The sequence below is a fragment of the Acinonyx jubatus genome, chromosome D2 (assembly GCF_027475565.1).
Source record: "Acinonyx jubatus isolate Ajub_Pintada_27869175 chromosome D2, VMU_Ajub_asm_v1.0, whole genome shotgun sequence".
NCBI classification, from domain to species: Eukaryota; Metazoa; Chordata; class Mammalia; order Carnivora; family Felidae; genus Acinonyx; species Acinonyx jubatus.
Window position 1 is genome coordinate 60,843,541 of NC_069393.1, and position 26,580 is coordinate 60,870,120.

The 26,580-nt window shown below is 39.0% G+C and overlaps 1 protein-coding gene across 8 annotated transcripts in view; it reads right to left on the reverse strand.

The window, feature by feature from the left end:
* The window catches only part of CFAP43 (cilia and flagella associated protein 43), a 129,947-nt gene that overhangs the window by 93,324 nt on the left and 10,043 nt on the right, over positions 1-26,580 (reverse strand). For 5 of the 8 annotated variants that reach the window (XM_053207396.1, XM_027063009.2, XM_027063010.2 and 2 more), the window contains exons 1-6: positions 22,566-22,772; positions 21,313-21,566; positions 16,716-16,812; positions 13,485-13,652; positions 10,655-10,805; positions 4,239-4,398 (exon numbers count right to left, since the gene is read on the reverse strand). In XM_053207396.1, the coding sequence (XP_053063371.1) occupies positions 4,239-4,398; positions 10,655-10,805; positions 13,485-13,652; positions 16,716-16,812; positions 21,313-21,566; positions 22,566-22,630 (895 nt within the window). In that variant the 5' untranslated portion in view covers positions 22,631-22,772. Of the gene's footprint in view, positions 1-4,238; positions 4,399-5,942; positions 6,005-10,654; positions 10,806-13,484; positions 13,653-16,715; positions 16,813-21,312; positions 21,567-22,565; positions 22,816-26,580 lie in introns of those variants that run through there. The other 3 variants (XM_053207400.1, XM_053207397.1, XM_053207399.1) reach the window with 3 other exon arrangements.

Consider the following 26,580-nt stretch of genomic DNA (forward strand, 5'->3'; position numbering starts at 1 on the left):
TGAAATTAGTCAGAGAAAGACAAATATCATACGACTTCACTCATATGAGGACTTTAAGAGACAAAACAGATGAACATAAGGGAAGGGAAACAAAAATAATATAAAAACAGGGAGGGGGACAAAACATAAAAGACTCATAAATATGGAGAACAAACTGAGGGTTACTGGAGGGGTTGTGGGAGGGGGTATGGGCTAAATGGGTAAGAGGCACTAAGGAATCTACTGAAATCATTGTTGCACTATATGCTAACTAATTTAGATATAAATTTAAAAAATAAAAAATTAAATTAAAAAAAAAGAATTTGTTTTAAAAAAACATATAGGTGCTAATCTGTAGCAATCTCTGGGATTTAACTCTGGAGCCAAAGGATGAGTAAAACACAGTTCTTGACTTCAAAGAATTGATGTCTAGTGGGAAACACAGACATGCACATGGGACACTGTGAAAGCACAGGATGAGGCTCTACCAAGAGAGCAAGTCTCAATGAATCCCATACAGGATCACTGAATTTCACCCTAAGCTTGGGGTGAAGACAGGGAAGGATCCACTGAGGATGACCTCATCAGGTAGACCAGGAAGAGAAGGGCATCTTAGACAAAGATAACTACAAATGCCAGCAGGCAGAATTTAGAGGCAGCACAGGAATGATGAGAACTTCTCCAAGGCTTATGTGGGAGAAGCTGGAACTGGGAAGGCAGGCCACAAAAGGGGTTCACTTTGTAGACAGCTATAGGATGGCATTGTGGAGGCAAGGTTAAAGAGAACTTAGCCTGGAGGGTACAGGTGACAGTGAAAGGAAGCCAGGGTTGGGGCAGGAAAGTCAAACCTAATGGCTTCAATGAAGTCTAAGCCAGGGAATGGGAGTAAGAGTAGATAAGGGGCACTGTCCTAGGGGAAACTTGCTGTAGGTGGTGGTATTGAGCTGGGAACTCAAGATTTCAGAGAGTAAATTGGCAAGAGGGTGAGCTAGGAGGCATGTCTGTGAAAAGACAGGAAGAAATTACTGGCTAGATCAGAAAACTCAACCTGGGGAGTAGAAGGAAACAATATAAATAGAGCAGGTAGGATCAGATTAGAGAGAGTGTAGAATCAAGGCAAAGCAGTCACTGAATTGCATGTTGAAATGGTCTTCAAGGGGGCGCCTGGGTGGCTCAGTCGGTTAAGCATCCGACTTCAGCTCAGGTCATGATCTCACGGTCCATGAGTTCAAGCCCCGCGTTGGGCTCTGTGCTGACAGCTCAGAGCCTGGAGCCTGTTTCAGATTCTGTGTCTCCCTCCCTCTCTGCCCCTCCCCTGTTCATGCTCTGTCTCTGTCTTAAAAATAAATAAACGTTAAAAAAAAATTGAAATGGTCTTCAAGAAGGACAGTTTGGCAAGGATGAGATGCCTGCTTTGGGTTAGTGTAGATTAAGGCCAGTGAAGTCAGTCCTAAGGTTGCTGCAGAAATCAAGAAGTGAAATAACAAGAGGAATGGAGAGTGGAATAAGTGGAATGGAGAGTGCATTGCACAAAGTGGGGAGCTCGCAATGACCAGTCTCCCTTCTCAAAAGGTCTATACCTAGCTCCTAGACCCAAAAGGTCTATACCTAGCTAATGAGTGGACATTAGCTTCTGTGACTAAGGGCAACCCTGGCCACAGCTGATGGGACCAGGAATGGACATCAGATCTAAGGAAAATAAATCCAATTCTCTTAGAAATTCTAATCAAGGAACACAAGATAATTTTCAAGATGGCAGTTGAACTTAAAAGAGGTCATTGTGGAAAAAGGCCTTGAAAGGGGTGGAGGGCAGTAAAGGGCATAATTTGTTGATTAAACAAAATAGGCATATGTATGGGAAAGGATATAGCATAGTAGCTAATAACTTGAACTCTGGCATTCCCTATCAAAATAATGTCAGCATTCTTCACAGGGCTGGAACAAACAATCCTAAATTTGTATGGAACCAGAAAAAATCCCAAATAGCCAAAGCAATCCTGAAAAACAAAACCAAACCTGGAGGTATCACAATTCCGGACTTCAAGCTGTATTACAAAGCTATAATCATCAAGATAGTGTGGTACTGGCACAAAAACAGACACATAGATCAATGGAACAGAATAGAGAACTCAGAAATGGACCCACAAATGTATGGCCAACTAATCTTTGACAAAGCAGGAAAGAATATCCAGTGGAAAAAAAGACAGTCTCTTCAGCAAATGGTGCTGGGAAAACTGGACAGCAGCACACAGAAAAATGAACCTGAACCACTTTCTTATACCATATACAAAAAAAACCCTCGAAACAGATAAAAGACCTAAATGTAATACAGGAAGCCATCAAAATCCTCGAGGAGAAAACAGGCAAAAACCTCTTTGATCCTGGCTGCAGCAACTTCTTACTTGACATATCTCCAGAGGCTAGGTAAACAAAAGCAAAAATGGACTATTGGGACCTCATCAAGATAAAAAGTGAAGGAAAAAATCAGCAAAACTAAAAGGCAACTGACAGAATGGGAAAAGATATTTGCAAATGACATATCAGATAAAGAGTTAGTATACAAAATCTATAAAGAACTTATCAAACTCAACACCCCAAAAACCAAATAATCCAGGGAAGAAATGGCCAAAAGACATGAATAGACATTTCTCCAAAGACGACACCCAGATAGCTAACAGACACATGAAAAGATGCTCAATATCACTCATCAACAGGGAAACAGAAATCAAACACACAACGAGATACCACCTCACACCTCTCAGAATGGCTAAAATTAACAGATGTTGGTGAGGATGTGGAGAAAGAATGCTTTTGTACTCCTGGTGGGAATATACTCCAGTGCAGCCACTCTGGAAAACAGTATGGAGGTTCTTCAAAAAATTAAAAATAGAACTACCCTATGGCTCAGCAATTGCACTACTAGGTATCTATCCAAGGGATACAGTTGCGCTGATTCAAAGGGACACATGCACCCCAATGTTTATAGGAGCACTATCGAGAATAGCCAAAATATGGAAAGAGCCCAAATGTCCATTGAAGGATGAATGGATTAAGAAGATGTGGTATATATATATACAATGGAATATTGCTTGGCAATAAAAAAGAATGAAATCTTACAATTTGTAACAACAAGGATGGAACTAGAGTGTATTATACTAAGTGGCATAAGTCAGTCAGAGAAAGACAAATATATGATTTCACTCGTGTGGAATTTAAGATACAAAACAGATGAACATAAGGGAAGGGAAGCAAAAATAATAGAAAAACAGAGAGGGATACAAACCATAAGAGACTCCTAAATACAGAGAACAAACTGAGGGTTGCTGGTGGGGTGTTGGGTGGGGATATGGGTTAAATGGGCAAGGGGCATTAAGGAGGGCACTTGTTGGGATGCGCACTGGGTGTTATATGTAAGTGATGAATCACTAAAGTCTATTCCTGAAGTCATTATTACACTAATGATAACTAACTTGGATTTAAATTAAAAAAATAATAAAATAAAATAACTTGGACTCTGAAGTTCTTTTAAGTAGGCTTCATGTCCAGTGCAGAGCCCAATGTGGGGCTTGATTTCATGACCCTGAGATGAAGACCTGAGCTGAGATCAAGTGTTGGACGCTTGGGGTGCCTAGGTGTCTCAGTCGGTTAAGTGTCTGAATCTTGGTTTTGGCTCAGGTCATGATCTCATGGTTCCTGAATTTGAGCCCCATGTCGGGCTCTGTGCTAACAGTGTGGAGCCTACTTGGGATTCTCTCTCTCTCCCTCTCCCTCTGCCCCTACCCTGCTCATGCACTCTCTCTTTCTCTCAAAATAAATAAGCTTAAAAAAAAAAAAAAAGAGTTAGACACTTAACCAGCTGAGCCACCCAGGTGCCCCAATGGACTCCGAAGTCTTATTGCTTGTGTTCAGGTATTAGTTCCACAGTTTACCAGTTATGTGAATTTGGGAATTTTCCTTAACCTCTCAATGCTTACGTTTTTTTCATCTTTCTCATGGAGATGAAAATGTATCTCTTTATAAAGTTGTTTTGAGGATTACATGAAATATACACATAGAGTGCAGCAGAATGCCCAGAGCATAGAACACTAGCTAGAAGGAATATGCACAGGACTTGGTAATTAACTATGGGATAAAGGAAAAGAAAGAATCAAAGAGGTCTCCAAGCAAGAGAAAAATAAGGAACAAACATCCAATTTCAAGTGTAAAACCATCACCAGTGGCTACATTTCTGGGAATAATGAAACAAAGTAGTTTCTCACCCCTTGATGTCGTATCTTCTATCTTATTAAGTATGGTCACCTTCAAGGTTTCTGCATTAACCATTAAAAGATGACCCTCTTCACAGCCAATGTATAGGTCATTTGTTGGAGTCCAGCAATGCATAGTTGGGTGAAGCAAAGGATATAGATCGTCTTTAGGCTTTAGGAAAAGATTAGAAACCTTGTGTTAACAACGTTTATGGCTGTGGTACCAGGTGGCTCATTCAGTTAAGCAGCGGACTTGAGCTGAGGTCATGATCTAGCAGTCTGTGAGTCGGAGACCCTCATCTGGCTCTGTGCTGACAGCTCAGAGCCTGGAGCCTGCTATGGATTCTGTGTCTCCCTCTCTCTCTGCCCCTCCCCACTTGCACTCTGTCTCTCTTTCTCTCTCTCAAAAATAAATAAACATTAAAAAAAAGAGAGAGAGAGAGACAACATTCACGGCTTAAGAGCCAGAGAAATACCCAACAGAATAACTTCCAGAAAGAAACAAATGAATATGAACTTATATCCTTTCAATTCATTGGTCCTGTTTGCCAAGAGCTAAGTGAACTTACCATTCCTTGCTCCACTTATCATTCTATATTTTAATTCACTAAGAATATATAAGATGGTCTTGCCAGCATATTTGGAGTTCTAGTGTCACAGGGTTTCATGAAAATTTTAAGTAATAACTCCTACACTGCTTCTTGGTAGACTTTTTTGCTATCTCGAATCTAAGAAAGACGTTGTCTAGCTAAAATCACCTTTCTGAGGAAAACTTTTGTCATCATTTCACCCTCCTGATTCAGCAGGGGGCACAGATATGATTTTCCTTGAGTGGTTATGGAGAAGTTGACCCAGATCCTCTGGCATAGTTTTTAGGGGAAATGAAAAGAGGACACGTGCCTGATTTTGGTGGCCTAATTTGGTTCATGAAACATCCTATGTGATTTTGATACCATGAAAAACTCAAAGAGAAAGACACAACATCTATGGAATGTGCCTAAAAGAAAAGCTGGCTTTGGGAAGTAAGAACAATATGGACCAAGGATCTAAGGCAAACTTTTCCTGCAAAGGACCAGATAGTGAATATTTTAGGCTTTGTGGACCACATAGGTCTCTGTCACATATCCCTTTTATTTTTTTTTAAACACCCCAATAAAAAATGCAAAAACCATTCTTAGCTTGGGGCCATATAAAAACTGGCCACAGTTTGTTGATCTCTGCCTTAGACAGTAATACCTCAGTAATATGGCCCCTTCAGCTTTAAATACTCATGTTCCACAGGGGACACGCTCTTCTGTCAGCACAGAGCAGGTCTCCTCATAAGTTAAGGCCTCCCTGCTTTCCTTCCTGGAGGTCAAGGCAGCTGTGGCAGCTATTTTGGGCATATGCCCCACAGCACTGATTAAAACTATGAATTCAGAATACATAACACAGGACTGCTTCCTTTCTAGTTAAACAAATCAAATATACTAGTTTACTTACTTAGTTATTACTGTCTGAGCTTTTGGTTATACTATAGCACTGTTTAGAATTGCATTAGCTAGAAAGTAATGTTTTTGTTATCTTTAGGATCCTTACACCCATTGGAACAGAAAAAAATTTTAATAAGCTATTGACCAAATTAACAGAATTTTTGAATATTTTGAGACCTCCATGTTTATTTCATTCTTTCATTCACTTTTTAATTCATCTAAAAAATATTTATTAAACACTTACTACATTCCAGGTACTGTTCTAGGCACAGGGATGTAGCAGTGAACAAAACAGACACACACACACAAAAATCTCTGCCCTCATGGGGCTTATGTCCTGGTGAAGGGAAACAGAATAAAAATAAGCTAAGAAGTTAACCATATAGAATATTATATGTTGACAAATGCTGTGGATAAACATAAAGCAGAAGTTGGAATAGGTTCTACAGTTGGGGAATAGTGCAAACCTATTCAACAGTAATTTTTTCATTAGAAACTCCTCAATATATACAAGCTACCTTTCTAATAAATACTCAATTACTTGAACAATGTAGTATATACTGTTCTTTTAATTTAGGAATGATTTGTAGGTCCAAGGTAAAGCGGGTATACTGCTGTCAAAGTATTTCTACTAGATTCTTAACAGACATAAATTTGTTACATAACTTGTATTTAAACATTTATTGGATGTTGCTGATACACCAGGCATTGTGCCAAGTCCTAAGGGATCCCTCTTCTCAACAGGATGATCACTTAGGTGAGGGAAGAAGTATTAACAAATATCAAATCAGAAAACATGATAGGTTATAGCAGAGGAATGTTTAAATATCACGGGAGTGTTGATGAGAAAGCAATTGGTTCTTTTTGGTGGAGCGAACAAAGTATGGAGAAAGAGTTATCATTTGGAATGGACCTTGATGACTAAGGCAAAAATCCTACATAGCAGCAGTCACCATGATAATTTTTTAAAAGGATATATATTTTTAAATATAATTTATTGTCAAATTGGTTTCCATACCACACCCAGTGCTCATCCCAACAAGTGCCCTCCTCAATGCTCATCACCCATTTTCCCCTCTCCCCCACCCCCCATCAAACCTGTTTGTTCTCAGTATCCAGGAGTCTCTTATGGCTTGCCTCCCTCCCTCTCTGTAACTTTTTTTTCTCCTTGCCCTCCCCCATGGTCTTCTGTTAAGTTTCTCAAGATCCACATATGAGTGAAAACATATGGTATCTGTCTTTCTCTGACTGACTTATTTCACTTAGCATAATACCCTCCAGTTCCATCCACGTTGCTGCAAATGGTGGGCATGAAAGAGATCAATCATTGACCAAAGTCAATATATCAGAGTATAAGCATATATAAATCAATCATTGACCAAAATCAATATGTCAGGGTATAAGGATATATTGACTTTGGTCAATGATTGATCTATTTCATGCCCTCATAGCCTTGGATTGTTAAAAAATAAATACTGGATTAATAATCTGGCCACCCTATGGGCCAAAAAGGGGGGCAAAGCCACTCAAAAGGATTAAACTGCTGCTGATTAGTGACACATTTGTGGTGTCTAATTGAGATTTGACTCCTAGGGAAGAGTTACTCACTGAATGCCATTATTTAATCACGATTATTTAAAAGTTTCTTGGGTTGTCTTGATGACATCTAACCTTAGGCTATATATTACAAAGGGACAGACTCTTACCTGGTATGGCAATGGGCTGAAAAACCTTTAAAAAACCCCACACATATCTAGTTCTCACATCAGTGAATCTATGGGTATGCAACGGAAAGTGAGGATTACAACTTGGAGTTTTCTGGCCTTAATATGTTAAACTAGTATTGTGTGTGGCTTTTCTTACTTTAAGATAAACCTGGGCTTGTCTTTCTATTACTCTCTTCATCAATAAATATGTTCTGTGCCATTGAAAAATGAATGTGATATTATATGGATTATGTGATCAGAAGCAATAATTTTAAATTCTAAAAATTCTGAAATTTTAAAAGAAAATAGTGTTTAAAAATATTTGTTAATAATGCCACCCCATTGTTCAGCTCTCTGGAATCACAAATCAAAAATTTTGGTCACTTGAAGACCGAACATGAAAATTTTGAGTCTAACTCAATATTGCTTTAGAAAATGTAAGCATCTGGGGTGCCTGGGTGGCTCAGTCGGTTAAGCCTCTGACTTCGGCACAGGTCATGATCTCACGTTTCGTGGGTTCAAGCCCTATGTCGGGCTCTGTGCTGACAGCTAAGGGCCTGGAACCTGCTTCAGATTCTGTGTTTCCCTCTCTCTCTGCCCCTCCCCTGCTTGTGTGCTCTCTGTCTCTCTCAAAAATTAACATTAAAAAAATTAAAAAAGAAAATGTAAGCATCCAAATATGTTTCAGAATACCTGAGTTTATAAAAGGAATTCCTATTTATTTACTTCTATTGTTTTTAAGGTAGATGGAAAAAGAAAACTGGACACTTGAGATTAAATTCATTATCTTGGATCCAGTTTCTGCCCAGATAACATCTGCCTTTGATTTTCCCCCATGGTACTGCTAGATACTGTTTCTCATGCCTTAAATAGGTTGTGTAATGTGAGGCAGGCCTATAATGTTGGCTACAAGAGACATAACGGTAGTATTTAATGTTTGTAATTTTGCAAAAGTTCATAGCTTATCAATTTTTAAGACTCCTCTTATACAGATCAATTCATTACTGATTTCTTTGCCATTGGTTGATACCCAAGTCACAAGAAATGTCATTCAAACAAAGGAAAAGAATCAAGACATTTGAGATCTATTTTTGGTTATGCTTCCACTCATTGTATAGACATTAATCAATGTTTTAGCCATTTTTCTCACCTTACTTATCTATAAGATGAAAAAGTAAATATTGGAAAGCTTAATTTCCAATATAAATGTAAAGTACATGCTTTATTAATACTCCCTGTGTGATTTTAAAATGTGGAACTTTAGGAGCACCTGGGTGGCTCAGTTTGTTAAATGTCCAACTCTTGATTTCAGCTCAGGTTATGATCTCATGTTTCGTGGGTTCAAGTACCATATTGGGCTCTGTGCTGAGAGCGCACAGCCTGCTTAAGATTCTCTCTCTCCCTCTCTCACTGCCCTTCCCCTGTGCACATATGCACTCTCTCTCTCTCTCTCTCTCTCTCAAAAATAAATAAATAAAATAAAATAAATAAAAATGTCAAACTTTAGCATTAAAATTCTGTTTTCAGAAAAAAAAGGTTAAAATTCACTGAGTATAAAAGTCCTAGGAAACAAAGATGTCTGTTTGTTATGAGCATTAAAAAAAAAATGGTGACTCCACATTTCAGTACTTAATGAAGGCATTTTATAGCATTTTTCAAATGATAAAGACAGATGCCTGAATTTTACATATTGTATGTAGGGTTCATCCTGCTGGTGCAAATGTGAAAGATGAGGGCTCCTACAGAATTTTACTGCAGAAGAAAAGATTCAAGATAGTTGAAAATGTGGGTTTCTAGGCATCAAATACTAAACGTAGAAACATTTTTTTCAAGTTGTAAACCCTGATGGTTCATCTATTTGTATTTACTTTGCTGCCCCACTGTGGCTGAGCGTGGTAATATTTCTAAGGCTAGGATTTGTCCTCTTAAAAGGAATTGGTGGTTTTCAGTATTGAAAAAGTGAATAATTGTCATCCTTTAGAGGCAATTCTAAGAGCATACACAACCTTTTCTCTTGGTGGTGAGAAATTTTTAACAAACTAATTACCATGTTGAATTATTTTTAATATCTATATCTCAGTTCTCTTTGGTGGACAAAAACATTTGGGAGCTTCACTTCCTTCAGCCTTGGCTTGGAGTTTTAACACAATCATTAGGCTTAGCCTAATGGAGCTCCTCACCTTCATGCCAAAGGCCTTGAGTGAGCTCCCCGCCTACCTCTTGACCTACAACTGCAGATCCCCCTCATTTACTGTGCTGTAGCCACCACAAGTTTTCTTCGCTCTTCAAACACACTGATTTATTTTCTTCCCCCAGGGCCTTTGTACCTACAGTACCCTCTGACTGAACACTCTTGACCCTGTTTGTAGCACTGAGTCTCCTTGTCCTTCAGGTCTCAGTGTAAATGTCATCTCCCCAGGGGCCTTCCTTGACCAACACATGTTAATCTCTTCCTCACTTCCATCTCTTCCCCCATTTTTCCCATTATAATAATTATTACATTTTGCAATGATTTAATGTATCTCTTTATTTGTTGTTGTTGTTTTGTCTCCCTGATAGAATATAAGCTCCAAAGGGTCGGGATTATGCCTGGTTGGTCATCATGTGATCCCATTGCCTAAAACAGTGCCTGCTACATAGAAGAAGCTTGATATATATGTTGACTTGGATGAGTGTGTAGCTGTTAACAAACTCCCTTCAGAAACTTTCTTCTATGGCCTTGTTCTCTCTTGGCTTGTTCTCTCTTGGCTTTGCTCTTACTTCTGTGATTGTTCTTTCTCAGACTCTTCTACTAAGTCTCAACTCTTAACAAATCGGTTTCCTCTCTGGCTGTCTTGCCTGGCACCCTTTCTCTCCTTTCTATCATCCCTCCCCTGCTCCAGTCCTCCACTATTCCCTCTGTGGTAATGACTCTGGCTTCTGTGTTTCCAGCCCTGCCTTCTACACACCAGCAACAGGTCTGATGGCCCAATTTCCACCTGGCACCTATATCTGGATGCCTTCCCAGCATCCCAAATTCAATATGTCCAAAAATGAAATCAGGCCCCAGCTCTCTGTTCCTATTATCAGTGTCATCATCCTCCCAGTCAACCAACCTCCCAGTCATCATCCTCCCAGAGACTTCATTTCTCATGGTCTCCAGGGCTAATCTGTATTAAAAACCCAGGATGATCTTCTCTCTATCCTGCATGTCTCATGAGATGGTTATGAGAATCAAATAGGCAAACAGGAAGAGGTGCCAGGTAATTACCCTGAAAGTTTCTGCCTCTTCTCCTACTAGCCCAGCAATGGCTGACAGTGGGAGCACCGGTCCATAGATAAGATCCTTGGGCAACGAGGTGGGGAAAATTACATCTGTTTCGTTATAAAATGACCCATCTTCCATAGGTAGTTTTACTGACCTTTAGGAAAAAGAGAAATCAGAATAATCATTAACAAAAACTAGTCACTGATGGAGCAACTGCATATTGGTGATAAACAAGGTGGGGAGGTAATGTAACTTGTAAAAAACAAACACACAACCAAACCAGATAAACACCAAATAGTAGATTTAAAAATACATATCGCAGGGCGCCTAGGTGGCTCGGTCGGTTAAGCGTCGGACTTCAGCTCAGGTCATGATCTCACGGTCTGTGAGTTCGACCGCGTCAGGATCTGTGCTGACAGCTCAGAGCCTGGAGCCTGCTTCGGGTTCTGTGTCTCCCTCTCTCTCTGCCCCTCCCCCACTCATGCTCTGTCTCTGTCTCAAAAATAAATAAATGTTAAAAAAAAAAAACATATCGCAAAAGGACAAGTAATGCAGTTATAAATTAAGCACACAGGGATTTTTGAAAATTTTCAAAGTTAATATCTAAAGCTGGGATTGTACAGGCAGGGGTCAGGCAGGCGATGCGTAGCCAGGTGGGAGGCTGTGGCAAATGGGAAAATGTGTTCCCTCCAAAAGGTGGTAGGTGCCACTCAGTTCTAGCCAAGAGGGTTTGTTGAGAATTGTGGTTCCAGAATTTTGAAAGACTATCATAATCTGGATATTTATGAGAAATCTCTCAAGTATTAAATGTTGGCAATCAATTCAAATAAAAATCAATGTGGGCCAAAATAAACGTACATATCTTCCTTGATTTATGATGGGGTTATGTCCCAATAAAGCCATCATAAGTTGAAAATATCCTAAGTCAAAATGAATTTCATACATCTAATCTACTGAACATCATAGTTTAGTCTACCCTCCCATAAATGTACTCAGAACACCTATATTAGTTAGGCAAACTACATTAGTTGCCAACCTACAGTTGGGCAAAATCATCTAACACAAAGCCATTTATTTATTCATTCATTCATTTATTTATGTTTATTTATTTGAGAGAGAGAGAGACAGAGAGAGAGAGGAGGGGCAGAGAGAAGGAGAGACAGAATCCCAAGCAGACATCAGCACACAGCCCCATGCAGGGCTTGAACTCACGAACCCGTGAGATCACAACCTCAGCTGAGATCAAGAGTTGGATGTTTCACCAACTGTGCCACCCAGGCACCCCCACAAAGCCTATTTTATAATGAAGTGCTGAATATCTCAAGTAACTTCTTGAATATTATAATGAAGGTAAAAAACAGAATGGTTGTAAAGGTGCGGGATGGTGGTCAGCACACAGGTTATCTACCCTGTGATCACATGGCTGACTATAAGCTGCAGCTGCCACTGCCTAGCATCGTGAGAGTATTGTACCATGTATCTCCAGCCTGGGAAAAGGGCAAAATTCAAAATGTGAAGTATGGTTTCTATTGAATGTATATCACTTTGACAACATCCCAAAGTCAAAAAATCTTAAGTAGAACCATCCTAAGTCAAGGACCATCTGTACATGTAGGTTGTATTTAGCTACCTTTACAACCTCCAATATCAAGAATTCATTTTCAAATATACCATACATCTACTTTTAACCCATAATACAGCTATAAAAGGGCGTTTGAAGAATTCATGGCTTTATGCCTTAAATTTAAAACTTCCTTGGTTATGTTTTATGAATGATAAATAATTTTAAAAACGGATCATGTAAAAACAGTACCTACTATTCAACCATAAGGCTTCAATGTTTTCTAATCCTGCTGGCTTTCTGAACCACGACAATCCACTCACTTTGCCTCTCACTTTAGCTGCTTATAGAAAAGTCACAACTCAACATTCAGAACTAGAAGAGAATATTCAAGGCAAGCAAAAGGAGAGAATACTGGGACCAATTACTTGCCCACCTTGGCAAGGATTTGATAGAGACATTACCCATTTTATGAATGTCTCTGCCTTGAGACAGATTTGATTATTCGTTGGGTTCTTATAAAAGTGAAATTGAGACATAAAGGGTACAGAACAGAAAGAGGTGTCTTTTTTAGGATTCTCCATTTAGAAAACTTTACATTTTTCTTAAGAAGGCAATTTTTCAAAAATTGCAATTTCAAGGATGTATATACCCAGCATCAACTTAGTCTTTGACTTTGTGGAATACATTGAGAATAGTCAGTTCAGAGGCATCTTGAGTCTTTAAACTCCTTTAACAAAGGCACCATCATCATCAGCTATTACCAGGACATTGGTCACAAATTTCTTTTTGACCCAGTTCTATTTAAGCAGGTAATTCCCATGAGTCCACTATATGCAACTACCCTTCTGTTTGGAGGTTATGTGAATGAAGGTATAATCCATATGTTTTCCATATCTAAAAGTTTCTTATTTTTGAGATTCCAGTTGTACACCAAAGTAATAGGAGCAAAAACTCATAACCATCCTTTTTTCATATAAATAGGCATGTTTTGAAATTGTAAAGGAAATCAAATTTTGGTAAATTAAATCATGTTGGAAAAGGCTCGAGGATGACTTGGTATTTAGAAGAAATTCATTGAGAAACGAGGTCATAGAGAATCCTTTCAAAATGCAAGTAATCACTCCAAGGGAATTACACATGTAGAAAGATGCTACAACTGAAGATGTTTAATATGTACATATAAAGCCAGTTAATTCATCAAACTGATGCAATCACATTACATGAATGCAAACTAAGACCACCACCTTGTTGTGTAACTAAGTCTCTTACTTTGCTTTTAAATAATGCTCCTGGTTACTTTTTTCAACGGTCCACACGGTCAATGCACTTGGACTTGATAAGCACAGCTGGCGCCAGTTCATAGGGTTAAAAGTCATGCAGCTTACATCCACACCAGGTTGTGACTTCTTGCATAAAATGACACTTGATTCCCATTTCCTTAGAGAGAAATTGTGTTTGGTAAAAAAAATAATTCATTTAACTTGACATCTTGAGACCATTTATCTAATTACATATATTGAGTCTCAATATATGATATAATTTATTTAATGATATAATTTATTTAATCCATGATATTAATATCAAATTTATTAATAATTATGCTATACCCTTCTAAGAAAGCAAAATAACTGTGTGTTTTAACAATATTACCCTGTCATGTGCTATCAAGGCTATTTTATCTTCCTTATTAAATTTGAATTTAAATCATCCAAATCTAGAAAATGGAATATATCATCACACTTGCTGAAAAACAAGTATCTAAATCTCAACATACTATATATGAATACTCCAGATTGACCTATGTTCACTATACACATTGATACCAATTGATTATTTACTGACTTTTAAAAATCAGTACTTTAAAATATTTCATTCATTTACCCATTTGAGAGACTATCCTGAATCCCTACCATGGGCAAGGTCTTTTATTAGATGAAATGGGAGGAAAAATAAATGTGAGCTATCTCCTCCTCCAAGGAGCTAGCACTCCATTCAGGCTTCTGACTGGGAAATGGAATTAATATTTACTGAGCTCACCTTGCCTTTTGGCACCCTCCTGCTCTTACTTCCTTCCACCTCCATCACAAGTGTTCTTGACATCTTTCTGACATGAACCATAATGACCATAAGTTGTCAAAGTCACAACTCTGGGTAAAACCCTCAGCTGTCCCTGTCCCTCAGCACCACGCCCAACATTCAGTCACCAAGTGCCATGGTACTGCCTCCTAAACACCTTCCAAATCTCTCCACTTCCCTCTATCCCTACTCCCACCACCCTAGTCCATGCCACAGTCACCTCTCACCTGAGTCACCAAAGCCTACTAATTCATGTTCATGCCTATTTCCCTCCAATATACTTTCCATGACATGGCTAGAAGGAGGCTTCTTACACACAGATCTGCTCGTGTCACATCCCTGCTTATAACCCTTTAACAGCCTCCCATCACCTTTAGGATAAAGGATGTGCCTATTAGCATGGCTTAGGCATAGGGTGAGTATTCTCCTGGTTTAATTATTGACAGCATCCCCTCTCACTCTCAAGTGTCCTGACTTGCATGATAAATTACATGGTCACTTATTTATAAGGCTGCTCATGAGCCAGCCTCAGCCTCAGACTGACCGCCTAGGCTTACCTCTCATGACCCATTTCTGGTTGCCATCATTATGATCTCTTAATTAAATCTTCAAACTTGCCATATTTTCTCTGACCTCATGCTTTGCACATGCCTTTCCTCTGTTTAGAATTCTCTTCCTTATCTTCTTCACAAGGTTGATTCCTACTTATCCTTTAAGTATTGCTATAGGTTGAACTGTGTCCCCCCCAATTCATTTGTTGATGTCCTATCAGTACCTCAGAATATGACTGTATCTGGAAACAGGGTCTTTACTAAGTTAAATGAAGTCATTTAGTGTGGCCTTATTCCAATATGACTAGTATCCCTGTAAAAAGGAAAGGGGAAATTTGGAGACTGATCTACATACAATGAGAACACCATGTGAACGTGAAGACAGTTATTAACAAGCCAAGGAGAAAAGCCTAGAGCAGATTCTCCCTCATAGCTCTCGGAACAGACCAACCCTGTTTACACCTTGATGTTAGACCTCTAGCCTCCAGAACTGTGAGACACTAAATTTCTGTTATTTCAACCACTTAGTAGTACTTTGTTAATAGCAGCCCCAGCAAACTAATATATCCATTAGTAGGTGAGTGGATAAATAAACTGTGGTATATTCATTCCATGGAATAGAAAGGAATGAAATATTGACACACACAGGAGCATAAGAGAATTTCAAAATAATTATGCTGCATGAAAGCCAGGCTCCCCCGACCCCAAAAGAGTCCATAATAGATGACTCCCTGTATAAAAAACTCTAGAAAATGCAAACAAATCCAGAGTGATAGAAAACACATCAGTGACTACCTGGGGAAAGGGGCCAAGGGTTGGGACAGGGATGGTGTAAGTGTGGAAGGGCCCATAAGGAAACATATGAAGGAGCACAAGGAAACTTTCGGGGGTGATATATTTATTATCTTGATTATGGTGATGGTTTCATGGGTGTGTACACAAGTAAAAACTAATCAAATTATATTCTTATATGTGAATTTTTTAATATGCCAATCATACCTCAATAAAGCTGTTAAAAAAAAAAAAGAAACCAAATAAACTAAATGTAGTTCTCTGAACCTAGATTATTATATTTTTGTATAAGAAATGCTGGTGTGTAAGGAGTATCTTCAATCATTCTCTGAACAGTTTGTACTTCCCCTTAAAAGAAAAACTCCCCCTGATGGGTGCCTGGCTGCCTCAGTTGGTAGAGCATGTGACTCTTGATCACAGGGGTGTGGGCTCGAGCCTCATATTGGGTGTATAGATTCCTTAAAAATAAAATATTTTTAAAAACGGAAAACTGTCCATTGCAGGAGTTTATATGATGGATGGAAGAGTGAGTACAACTTTGAAACTGGCCACATGAAATGACCCAGCAAAGACCACAGATGTGTCTTACACGTATTTCCTATACAGCTGGCAAATGTGCTGTGCTGTTCCACTCTCTGAACATATAACTCTTCTAATGTCTCTAAAAACATTACTTTACTAATTAAAATTAAAATACTAATTATAATTACTTCAAATTGAACTCTAATATAAAGAACATCTTAAATTCATCATTAGTGGAAAATACACACACAACTCAAAAAAAGAGTTGCTACCATTTATTTGAAGGAAAGATGAAACTGTATGCAATTGTCATTCTTTACCCAACAAAGGAACTACTATAACACATTAACAAAAAAGGAAGTATGATAATTTCACTCCCATATAGCTTTTGCCCTGCCAAATTTTATGCCTAAAAGTAGCAACTGTATCAAACCTTATAATCAAAACTTTTATTCTATTTTTCCTTGTTGCACATTTTGCATGTATATGTCCTTTAATATAATCCAGACAAGATTAAAATGTAATCCAGTGAAAGGAATGCTGTAGCACACCGACTTACCAAAGGGCCAGTTCAAATTCTGGGAGAGAGGAGTAGCTAGCCAAGTAGGTGCCACAATAACTGAATGAAAGTAAAGTGTAGTCCAGAAGAACACTGCCTAAAATATAAAATCAGTTACAAGGGTTTAATCATTGTGTTCAGATTAACTACAGTTTTATAGTTTATCTCCCTTATCTAATGATTTTCACATAATCCAAAAGCATTCAGCTCCTGGAATAACAGATCTCCTAGGTAATTTCTAAGATTATGAACAGAAAGCTAAAAGCAAAGTTAAAATTCCTTTTTTTTTTTTTTTTTTTTTTACAGCTATTAGAGTTGAGGTACCTGGCTGGTTCAGTTGGGAAATCATGCAACTCTCGATATTGAGTTTGAGCCCCACAGTGGGTGTGGAGATTAGTTTTTTAAAAAAAGAAAAAAATTAGGGGGGCACCTGGGTGGCTAAGTCAGTTAAGCATTTGACTTTGGTTCAGGTCATGATCTCAGAGCTCTTGAGTTCAAGCCTCTCATCAGGCTCTATGCTGACAGCTCAGAGCCTGGAGCCTGCTTTGAATTCTGTCTCCCTCTCTCTCTGCCCCTCCCCTGCTCATGCTCTGTCTGTCTCTTTTTCAAAAATAAACATTAAAATTTTTTTAAAAATAAAAAATTAAAGATATGAGAGTAAATTAAGACCATTAGGTCACTGACCCTAGACTTCAATCAGAACTGAGTGTATTGAACCATGGATGTCGTAAGTATAATTTGAAATGACCCAAGAACTAGAACATGCTCCATAAATATATGAAACACTGTAATTAGAAAAGTTATTCGAACAACGTTAAATACTTTGGGGAGTTGTAATCATTCCAGCTTACTTCCATGTCTCTATGTCTTGGGCCACACCAGGCCCTTTGCTTAATATCTTCTGGTTCTAGGAACAATTATAAAAAAGTTCTATCTCATCCATCCTTGTAGTTGAAGACATGAAACATGACTCTAAAAACCTTAGTAACAATGTGTGTCATGAGGACGCTAAGACAAGGAAGTATCTGCTTCTGCCCTCCTGTGTATAAAGATCCGATTTCCCCCACTCTACCTGCTGTTTTTCAATGTGGTTCCATAGGTACAAGTTCTGCCTTCTCCCATGTCTTTTTCACATGCAGGTCTCTGTTGCTAGTTCTCTGTACTTTTCGTGGTTGTTTGCTGCTTTTTTTGCCCTTCTCACTTTAACTGACTAGAATATAACGCTAAACTTTGTTGTTTGTTGAATTTATTTAGCCCAGTTTGATTAACAAAGAAAACTTGTATTAACGGAGCAAAAATAAAAGGTTTTCTGTGGAATAGAGGCCTCAATAGAATAATTTCTATCCTTACTATAGACATTTCCTCTCATAAATGAAGATTATTCATTTTATATTTTATTTATTTTAAATTTCTAAAAAATGCATGATGTTTGAATATGAAAAAAAAAGCTTTAATGTTTATTTAGTTTTGAAAGAGAGAGAGAGTTCACATGCACAATTGGGGGAGGGGCAGAGAGAGAGGAAGGGGTAGAATCCCAAGCGGGCTCCACAGTCAGCAAGGAGCCCAATGGGGTACTTTATCCCACAACCCTGGGATCATGACCTGAGCTGAAGTCAAGAGACTGACAACTGAGTCACCCAGGTGCCTCTCCCCCCCAATAAAAAGGTTTACAAGAAAATATATCCTCTGTAATCTCACTACCAAATTTGGTAAATTTCTGGTATTTTCTTCTATGCTTACTTGTCAATAAACATTTTTTTCTACTTAAATATAACTTTGAAAAAATACATAACATTGCTTTTTATAGCTATAACAATCATGGTTTAAATATTATGTATAATAATTCATTTTAAAAACTTGGATCACACAGTGTTACTCCTATTGTTTACATTATATAGAGCATTTTGTCATTAATAATTCTTCAAAATCAATTTTTAATGCTTATATAATACACTTTATGGGATATTTTCACATATTTAACCATATTCCTATTACTGGGGATGTGGGTGGTTTCCAATCTTTTTCTATTATGATAGTGCCTTTATCTCCTGCGCATACACATCTTTGACTATTTCTGATTTCCTTAAAATTGAATTCTAGTTCTTCAACTGAGTTTAACTGGGTCAAATACGGTAATGTTTACTTCCCAGAAAGATTGTATCAATCTTACTCCCACCTTATTCCCACCTTCAGCAAGAAAGTGTGTTACCAATTTCACTGTGCTCCACCTAGCAGTTATCAGCTTAAAAAAATTGTGACCTTGGTAAGTTGAAAAACCTCATCTCAGTTCAAATATCAATTTTTAAAATGAATATTGGATGGAATATTTTTTGATATTTTGGTCATCTGTAGTTTTGTGGTTTGGGCAATTTCTTCTTCCACTGTTCTAATGGGATGTTTGGGTCTTTTTCTTATTGTTTCATAAACTCTTTAAAAATACTTGATCATATTACTTCCAAGTATCTTCCTCAGTTTATTATTTGCCTTTAATTTTTCATGGTGTTTTGAATGTTCTTAAATTTTAAATTTGTATGCAATAATAGGTCAATTTTTCTACTTTTAGCTATTTCCTTTGTGTGAAAATTTCTTCCCCATCCAAATCATTTCAATATTCTACCATATTTTCTACTTTTCAAATGGTTTGCTGTTTATATTGAACTCTTATTTTTATCTAATGTATGTTTTGACGTTCAGTATAACATGAGTATCAAACTTGATATGTTTGCTCAAATAGTTTTCTATTTAAAAATTTTAAAGATTTATTTATTGATTTATTTAAGTAATCTCTACACCCCACATGGGGCATGAACTCAAGACGCTGAGATTAAGAGTTGGATGCTCCACCGACTGAGCCAGCCAGGTACCCCTCAAATAGTTTTCTTAGCACCATTGCTGAACAATCTATATTATCTATTTTGGGGGAAGGAATGCAGAGTATCATTCATCATATACTTAGCTTTTATATATTCTAAGCTTGTACCCTCTCTTCAACTCTTCCACTGATGTGGTGATCCCTACACCAATATCACACTCTTAATCGCTATAGCATCATGTTAAAAGGACCCTCTATCATGCCATCATTCTCTTTCGAATTATTCCCATCTCTACTTTTTGTTGTTCTGGAAGAACTTCAGAATCATTTCATTTAAGTACTCCTTGCTGTCTAAAACATGATAAACTTAGGAATTATTTTCTATGAACTATATAATAACAAGACTTTCCACTCAGGAATATGTCTCTACATACTTAAATAATTTAAATCAATGATATTTTTGTAGTTTTCATTGAGGTCACTCACATTTCTTCTTGAATCAGTTCTAAGTATTTAAATCACCTTAGCTATGTGAATATTTTGAAACCAGCATCTTACTGAGCATTCTTTTATTAGTCCTAGTAGACCATTGCATTACCCATAATCTCTTCTTCTATAGCTATAATTTTTGTTTCATATTTTGTTGCATTGGCTTGAAATTCCAGGCTGATATTAAATAACTGTGGTAACAACAGCTATCCTTGATGACTTAGTCATAATTTTATTGTGAATGCCTTTAGAGTTTCATTTTTTAATATAAATGTTGGCTGCTGGTTTGAATTAACTTTTAATTGCTTCGACAGGGCTATAGTCAAAATAACAAAGCTGGGGAAATTTTAAAGATGAAGAGTAGTTACAGTCCATATAGACAGTTACCATTGTATGAATGAGCGATGTTTTATAAGTTGTTTTAATCTGTTGAGAACACAAATTTCCCCACAAATAAAATGCTATCAATTATAGTGAAATTCCCTGGCTTAACCCAAAGACTTATTTGACCAATAAGTCCAAAGAACTAAGACCAGTCCCAAGCTCTCCTGGGCTTTCTATCCATGATGTGTTAAATGAGGGAATCATGAGATGGAAACTCCAGTAAATGTGCAGCAGCCCACTGTGGGTCACATGTATCTGTGAATAAATTAATTATAGTAAATGCTGGGTAACGGTGACTGACATATTATGTATGTGTGTGTGTGATATTCATATATGTCATGTGGATATATACATAATATATATATAATTACATTTATTATCACTACAGCCTTAACAGTAGATACTACCATTATCCCCACACCTAAGGAAATTGAGGCTCAGAGACTTTAGAACTTGTATGACCTCAATTTACCTGGATTTTCAATAAATCGTCATAAAAGAAAAAAAAAGCATTCTGGAAAAAGGTTTCAAACTGCATTTAGTGCTGTAATAGTCTACTAGCCCAGTGCTTATCAAGTTTAATGTACATATCAATCACCTGGAGAATCTTACTAAAATGCAGATTCTGATTCAGTAAGTCTGGGATGGGAGCAGTTTCCGTATTTATAACAGGTATCCTAGGTGATGCCAATGTTGAAGATAAACAGACCACAGACTTTTGAGTAGCAAGGCTGCAGTACACTGATTAAATTCTTTGTGATCAGCCCGATCCTACTTTTAAAATGTGTGATATGAAAACAAAAAGCAAAAAAACAAACTGACAAACCAAAAACACCCTTCATTTGTAAGCACTAGGTTTGGTCACATAAAGAAATCCTTCAGTTATGTCAGATTACGAGTCTTGCAGGTTACCTTTTAATTTGGTCCTTCTGGTCAATCCAGGAAAGTTGTATATGTAGATGAGAGGTTTTAACCTCCGGTCGGAAAAAGCCACAACTTCATAAGGAACATTAGTTGCCACAACACCCACAACTCCATTCATACACTGAAGTACAGTCTTTTTCTTGGTTTCAATATTAATAAATATTACAAAATTCCCACAAGGGTAGCAAATGGTGCTGTCGTTGACAAAATGAACATTCTGCTTAGGGAATCCTTGGACCCATCTTTGGGAAAAAAATGTATCACCATCAATATAATCCATTTCAAATACTTTTTTTAAACAAAGCAAACAAAAGGGCATCAAAATATTTGAAACACATCTATTCTATTTTTACCTCCTTTCTGCCCAAAACAATCTCTAAGATAAAAGAAGACATATGCTGGCTGTGAGACCAGTGTGGAGCCTGCTTGGGATTCTTTCCCTCCATCTCCCTCTCTCTGTCTCCCCCCATTCGCGCGCTCGCTCGCTCGCGCAGACGCTCTCTCAAAATAAGAAACATTTTTTTTCTAAACAAGCTTTAAAAAAAACAACTTTGAATAGGGCAGCCTACTTTGTGGTTGTGAGTCAAGTAGAAAACTGTTTCTTTACCAAGATGAAATGTGTATAGCTGTATTTTAAATGGGAAAAAAACGGATAGAATGCAGAAAATAAATGGAATTAAGTCAACATGACTGGAGAGTACAGGATACAGAATCAAACAGTAACAGAGTGCAGGTAACACTCAAGAATGTAGAAGAAAAGAAATACCACCTTCTATCTGTGCAGCTGTTTGTGCTTTCCAAAGACCACTAAAAAATGCAAATAGCTCCAAAGTTAGTGGATAGAAGGAAGGGACTGACGGTCCTAATTTAGGGTAAATCCCCAAGGATGACGAGGAAAGGATGGGAGTGTGTGTAGGGTGGGGTTTGAAAAATCAGGAGAAAACGGAATACTGAGCCAGAAAGAGGAGGCAGAAATGAAGAGTGGAAGAGAGCAATCGTGGGTAAGCGAGAAAGGGGAGGGTCGCAGAAAAACGAAGGGGTGCAAACAGCTGGAGATGTGGTCACTAAGAAGTCACACAGAGAGGGAGTCTGCAGGAGGGCGTTGGGGGGTAAAGGACAAGAGCTCAAAGTTTCCAGGAGAGCAGGTCCAGAGAATGGGAGAAAGAGGAGGGTAGGGAGGGGACTGGGTCAGAAGGAAGTTTCCGAGAGACCCGGCAGTCGCTGGGCGGAGGACGCCGCACCTCACGGACAGGGAAGGGCCGACGGAGGCGTAGGCGTTCTCCTCGCGCTCCCGGCCGTGAGCCATGGGCCAGGTTTCTCTCAGCCCGGCCTCTGGGAGAAAATGCCCGAGCCCACTAGGGTCTGCAGCCGTTCGTTACTCCGAGGTCCTCTGCGGCGCAGACTGCAAAGCGTCCGCTGTTACCACCGTATCCAGGAGACCGTAACCCCTGCTCCCATTGGCTATGCCCTGTCTGCATGCTCCCTCTCGGACCTAGCGGATTGGTGGAAGTGCTGCCGCGTCTCAGCATATGGGAGAGCGGCGAGCTAAGCGTGGGGCGGGCCCTTAAGAGTGAGTGCTGAGTGGCCCTTGCCTGGGGCAAGTAATTACAATATTAATAAATATCAATAGCAGAATTAATATTGTGTGCTGACCACGCCAGACGTCGTTCCTAGCGCCATGCAGGCATTATTTCATTTACTCTTCAAATCGCCCATCAGCCCCATTTTATAAGTAAGCAAAGTGTAAGTGATGCGAGAAAGAACTTGCCTAAGACTGCAAACTAGGACTTAAAACCAGGTATCGGTATCGTCTAAATTTAGAGTTCCTAGCCTTTAATTACTATATTACACTCTCACACGGACCCTCCGCTACCTCAAGGAGGCAGACATCTCCAGGAAGTAACTTGATCGGAAGGCCACATCTTGTTCTTGTTTCTTCCCTTTCCTCTCGTACCCTTTTTCCCTTTCTTCCTTTCTATTCTTCTCCTCCTCACTGGCCTCCCCTTCTCTTCCTTAGTTCTTTCTTCCCTGTCTTGCCACCTTCTGGCCTTCATTTCGTACACAAATATTTACTGAGTATCTCCCGTACATGGTGCTAGTCACTTGAAAAAAAAAATAATGAGCAAAAGAGATAAAATTTCTTCTTTCTTGGAACTTAGAGATTGGTGGAGTCCAGGAAGATGAGGATAGACATCCACATCATTACACAGATACAGAATTATAGGTTGAATTAAGAAGAAAGGGAGCATGATACTGTGATCGCCTGTGTTGAGGTCCTCACCTAGTTGAATGGGCAGAGACGATTTCAGTGCGCGTGCGCCATTTTCACTTTGAGCTGAAGGATGAGGAGCCATTGCTGGGGGCTGGGTGCTAGGGGCTGGGGTGGAGGTTGGGGGGCAGGAGTAGGATGGGCAGAGGAGAGTTTTGTAAACTGTTAGGACAGGACAGCAGATTGGATGAACAGGGAAGAGTAATGTGCCTGGAGCAGAGGGAGATGAGAAGAAAATACTGAAGATGAAGCTGGAGAAGGAACCAAGAGCCAGGTAAAAGCCAAGTTGAGAATTCTGCTCTTTCTCCTAAAAGCCAATGCAAACACATTAAATAACTTTAAGCAGGAGAATGACATGATCAGATTTATGTTTATAAAAGATTCTGACTGCAGGAAGATTATCACTTGACTAGGAGAATAGGGAAAATAGAAATAGAAGACATGTTAGGAGCCTAAGGGTCCCAGCAAGGGATGCAAAACAGGATTTTCGTGCTCACCACTATTGGCATTGGAGGGTTGGTGGGGAGTTGCATGCAGGATGTTTAGCAGCACCTCTGCCAGTAGCACCTCCATAGTTGGGACAGTCAAAAATGTCTTAAGGGCACCTGGGTGGCTCAGTTGGTTAGCATCTGACTGGTGATTTCAACTCAGGTCATGATCTCACAGTTTGTGAGTTCGGGCCCCACACTGGGCTGTGTGCTGACAGTGCGGAGCCTGCTTGGGATTCTCTCTCTCTCTCTCTCTCTCTCTCTCTCTCTCTCTTTGCCCCTCCCCCTCTTGTGCACATTCTTGCTCGCTCTCTCTCAAAATAAATAAATAAACTTAAAAAGATGTTTATGGACATTGTCAAATGTCTATGGGGGGGGGGGAGTAAAATCACCCCTAGTTAAAAACCACTGATCAGTCTAAAAATTAGAAGGTAAAAATCTATAGGATTTGGTGTTGGATTGATAAAGAGGGGTAAAAGAAAAGGAAGAATCAAGGATGATGTTGGATTTCTGATTATCATAGTCAAAGAGAGTGGTACCCTTCACTGAGATGGGGTGAAGAAGAATCAGAGACGTGTGTTTCTGCTCTAAAGATTTTTTTTTTTTTTCGCTGAAATGGAAGGCAACACACATGCAGTGCTTAGTGTTAAAGAACCTCACAAAACTGGGTGACAAAATCCCACATTTCTCAGTCACAGGGGGAAGTGGCATAAAGAAAAGTCAAGCTTTCCCCTCTGGTAATTCCTAAACCCTGAACAGTTTCTGCTGCCACTTCCTCACTAGTTGGCTTGTATTTGTGTTTTGACTAAGCCCTCCCACCAAACATACCTTTAATCACAACCTGAGCATTTTATTTATTTTTTTAAGTTTATTTATTTTGAGAGACAGAGAAAGTGATCAGGGGAGGGGCAGAGAGAGAGAGAGAGAGAGAGAGAGAGAGAGAGAGAGAATCCCAAGCAGGCTCCGCACACTGTCAGTGAGGAGTCGGATGCAGGGCTTAAACTCACTAACTGTGAGATCATGACCTGAGCCAAAATCCAGAGTCAGATTCTTAACCGACTGAGCCACCCAGGCGCCCCTAACCACAACCTGAGCATTTTAAAGCCAACACCAGAGAAGAATCTGATGAGACAAATCCTGCCACTGGGTAAATAAATGGTAGGTAGAAGATATAAGGGAGGCAGGAAGTATGTACTCTGGAAAAGAGATACTGACCAGGCTGGCATCAGCCATGACCCTGGAAACCCTGAACTTGCCCAGTGCTAGAGCAAAAGAGAAACGAAATGGAATCAAATTGGAAAACCCCATTTTATAGCTATCTTACTGCATGAAACCCTGACTGCAGTTTAGATTAAAAAAATGTCTCCAGCTGGGTTTCTGTGATATCTGTTGTTATTTGTGAAGAGACGCCCTAACCTTTACATCATATCAGTTACAGGAAGATTAGTGGCCTTTCTTAGTCTGCAGCGGGAAATATAGATCATCCCCAGGAAATGGACTGGTAGGGGTGAATCAGGAAAATCTGTTCCAGTGCTCACTCTGAAAGATTTACAAACAGTAGAAACAAAATCTTTCTCTAGAAACAAGTTCTTTCTCTAATCAGTGACCCCAAGGAGCAGCCCTGAGCGTCCTAAGGTGACAACTAGTATGTTCCACCATTCGGGGGAAGCATCCAACCCACCTAAGCACAACCCACACCTCTCAACTCCTTTTCTCCTTGCAAATCTCCTCTCTATCACCCTTAGAATAGTCCTGGACAGAATAAGCCTAATCCTCAGCATTAAGCTTTATGCCTTTGTAGAACTCAGCTCAATGCCCCCAAAAAGCCGTGGTCAATTCAAGTTCATTGAACCATAAACCAAAACTTGTCCACAACCAGCCACAGAACAACAACAACAAATACTTGTTTCCCACTAAGAGATTGTTTCATTCCTGGCTTCTCTTGGGTCCCAGGCAAACTCCATGATATCTGAAAGATGAATTTTCACTAAAAATTTCACCCACTAACTCGGTTTTCTAGGATCATTTAAACATGGGAAAAGATTATACAGCATACTGGAACGCATTTCATTAAGTAGATGAATAAATGTGCTTTTTGTGAAAGGTAGCAATGTTTACATGAAAAGTCAAAAAAGCAAGAAATTAACATTGTTTCTCTGGGTAAAAAGAAATGTAAGTAATGAATGTTTTTAAGGTAAAGGAATAATTTGCAAGAGAAAGTAGCTTCTTATTCTCTGGTAATTGGCCCATTTTATAATAGTGATGATAACAAACCACAATTTCTTGAGCTCCTGTTCTTGGTAGAGAACTTCATAAAATCTGGATCCCCCCAACAACCATGGTACAGGGCAAACTGGGGCTCAGAGAGTTGAAGCATGTAACTGAAGTTTGGACGCATGGCTCTGTGCAAATTTCCTCTCCACTTGGCAATGAGAACAGCTAACTCTTTTTATGCCACTGCTCTGCGTCTGCTACACATTTATGAAACATGTATTATTT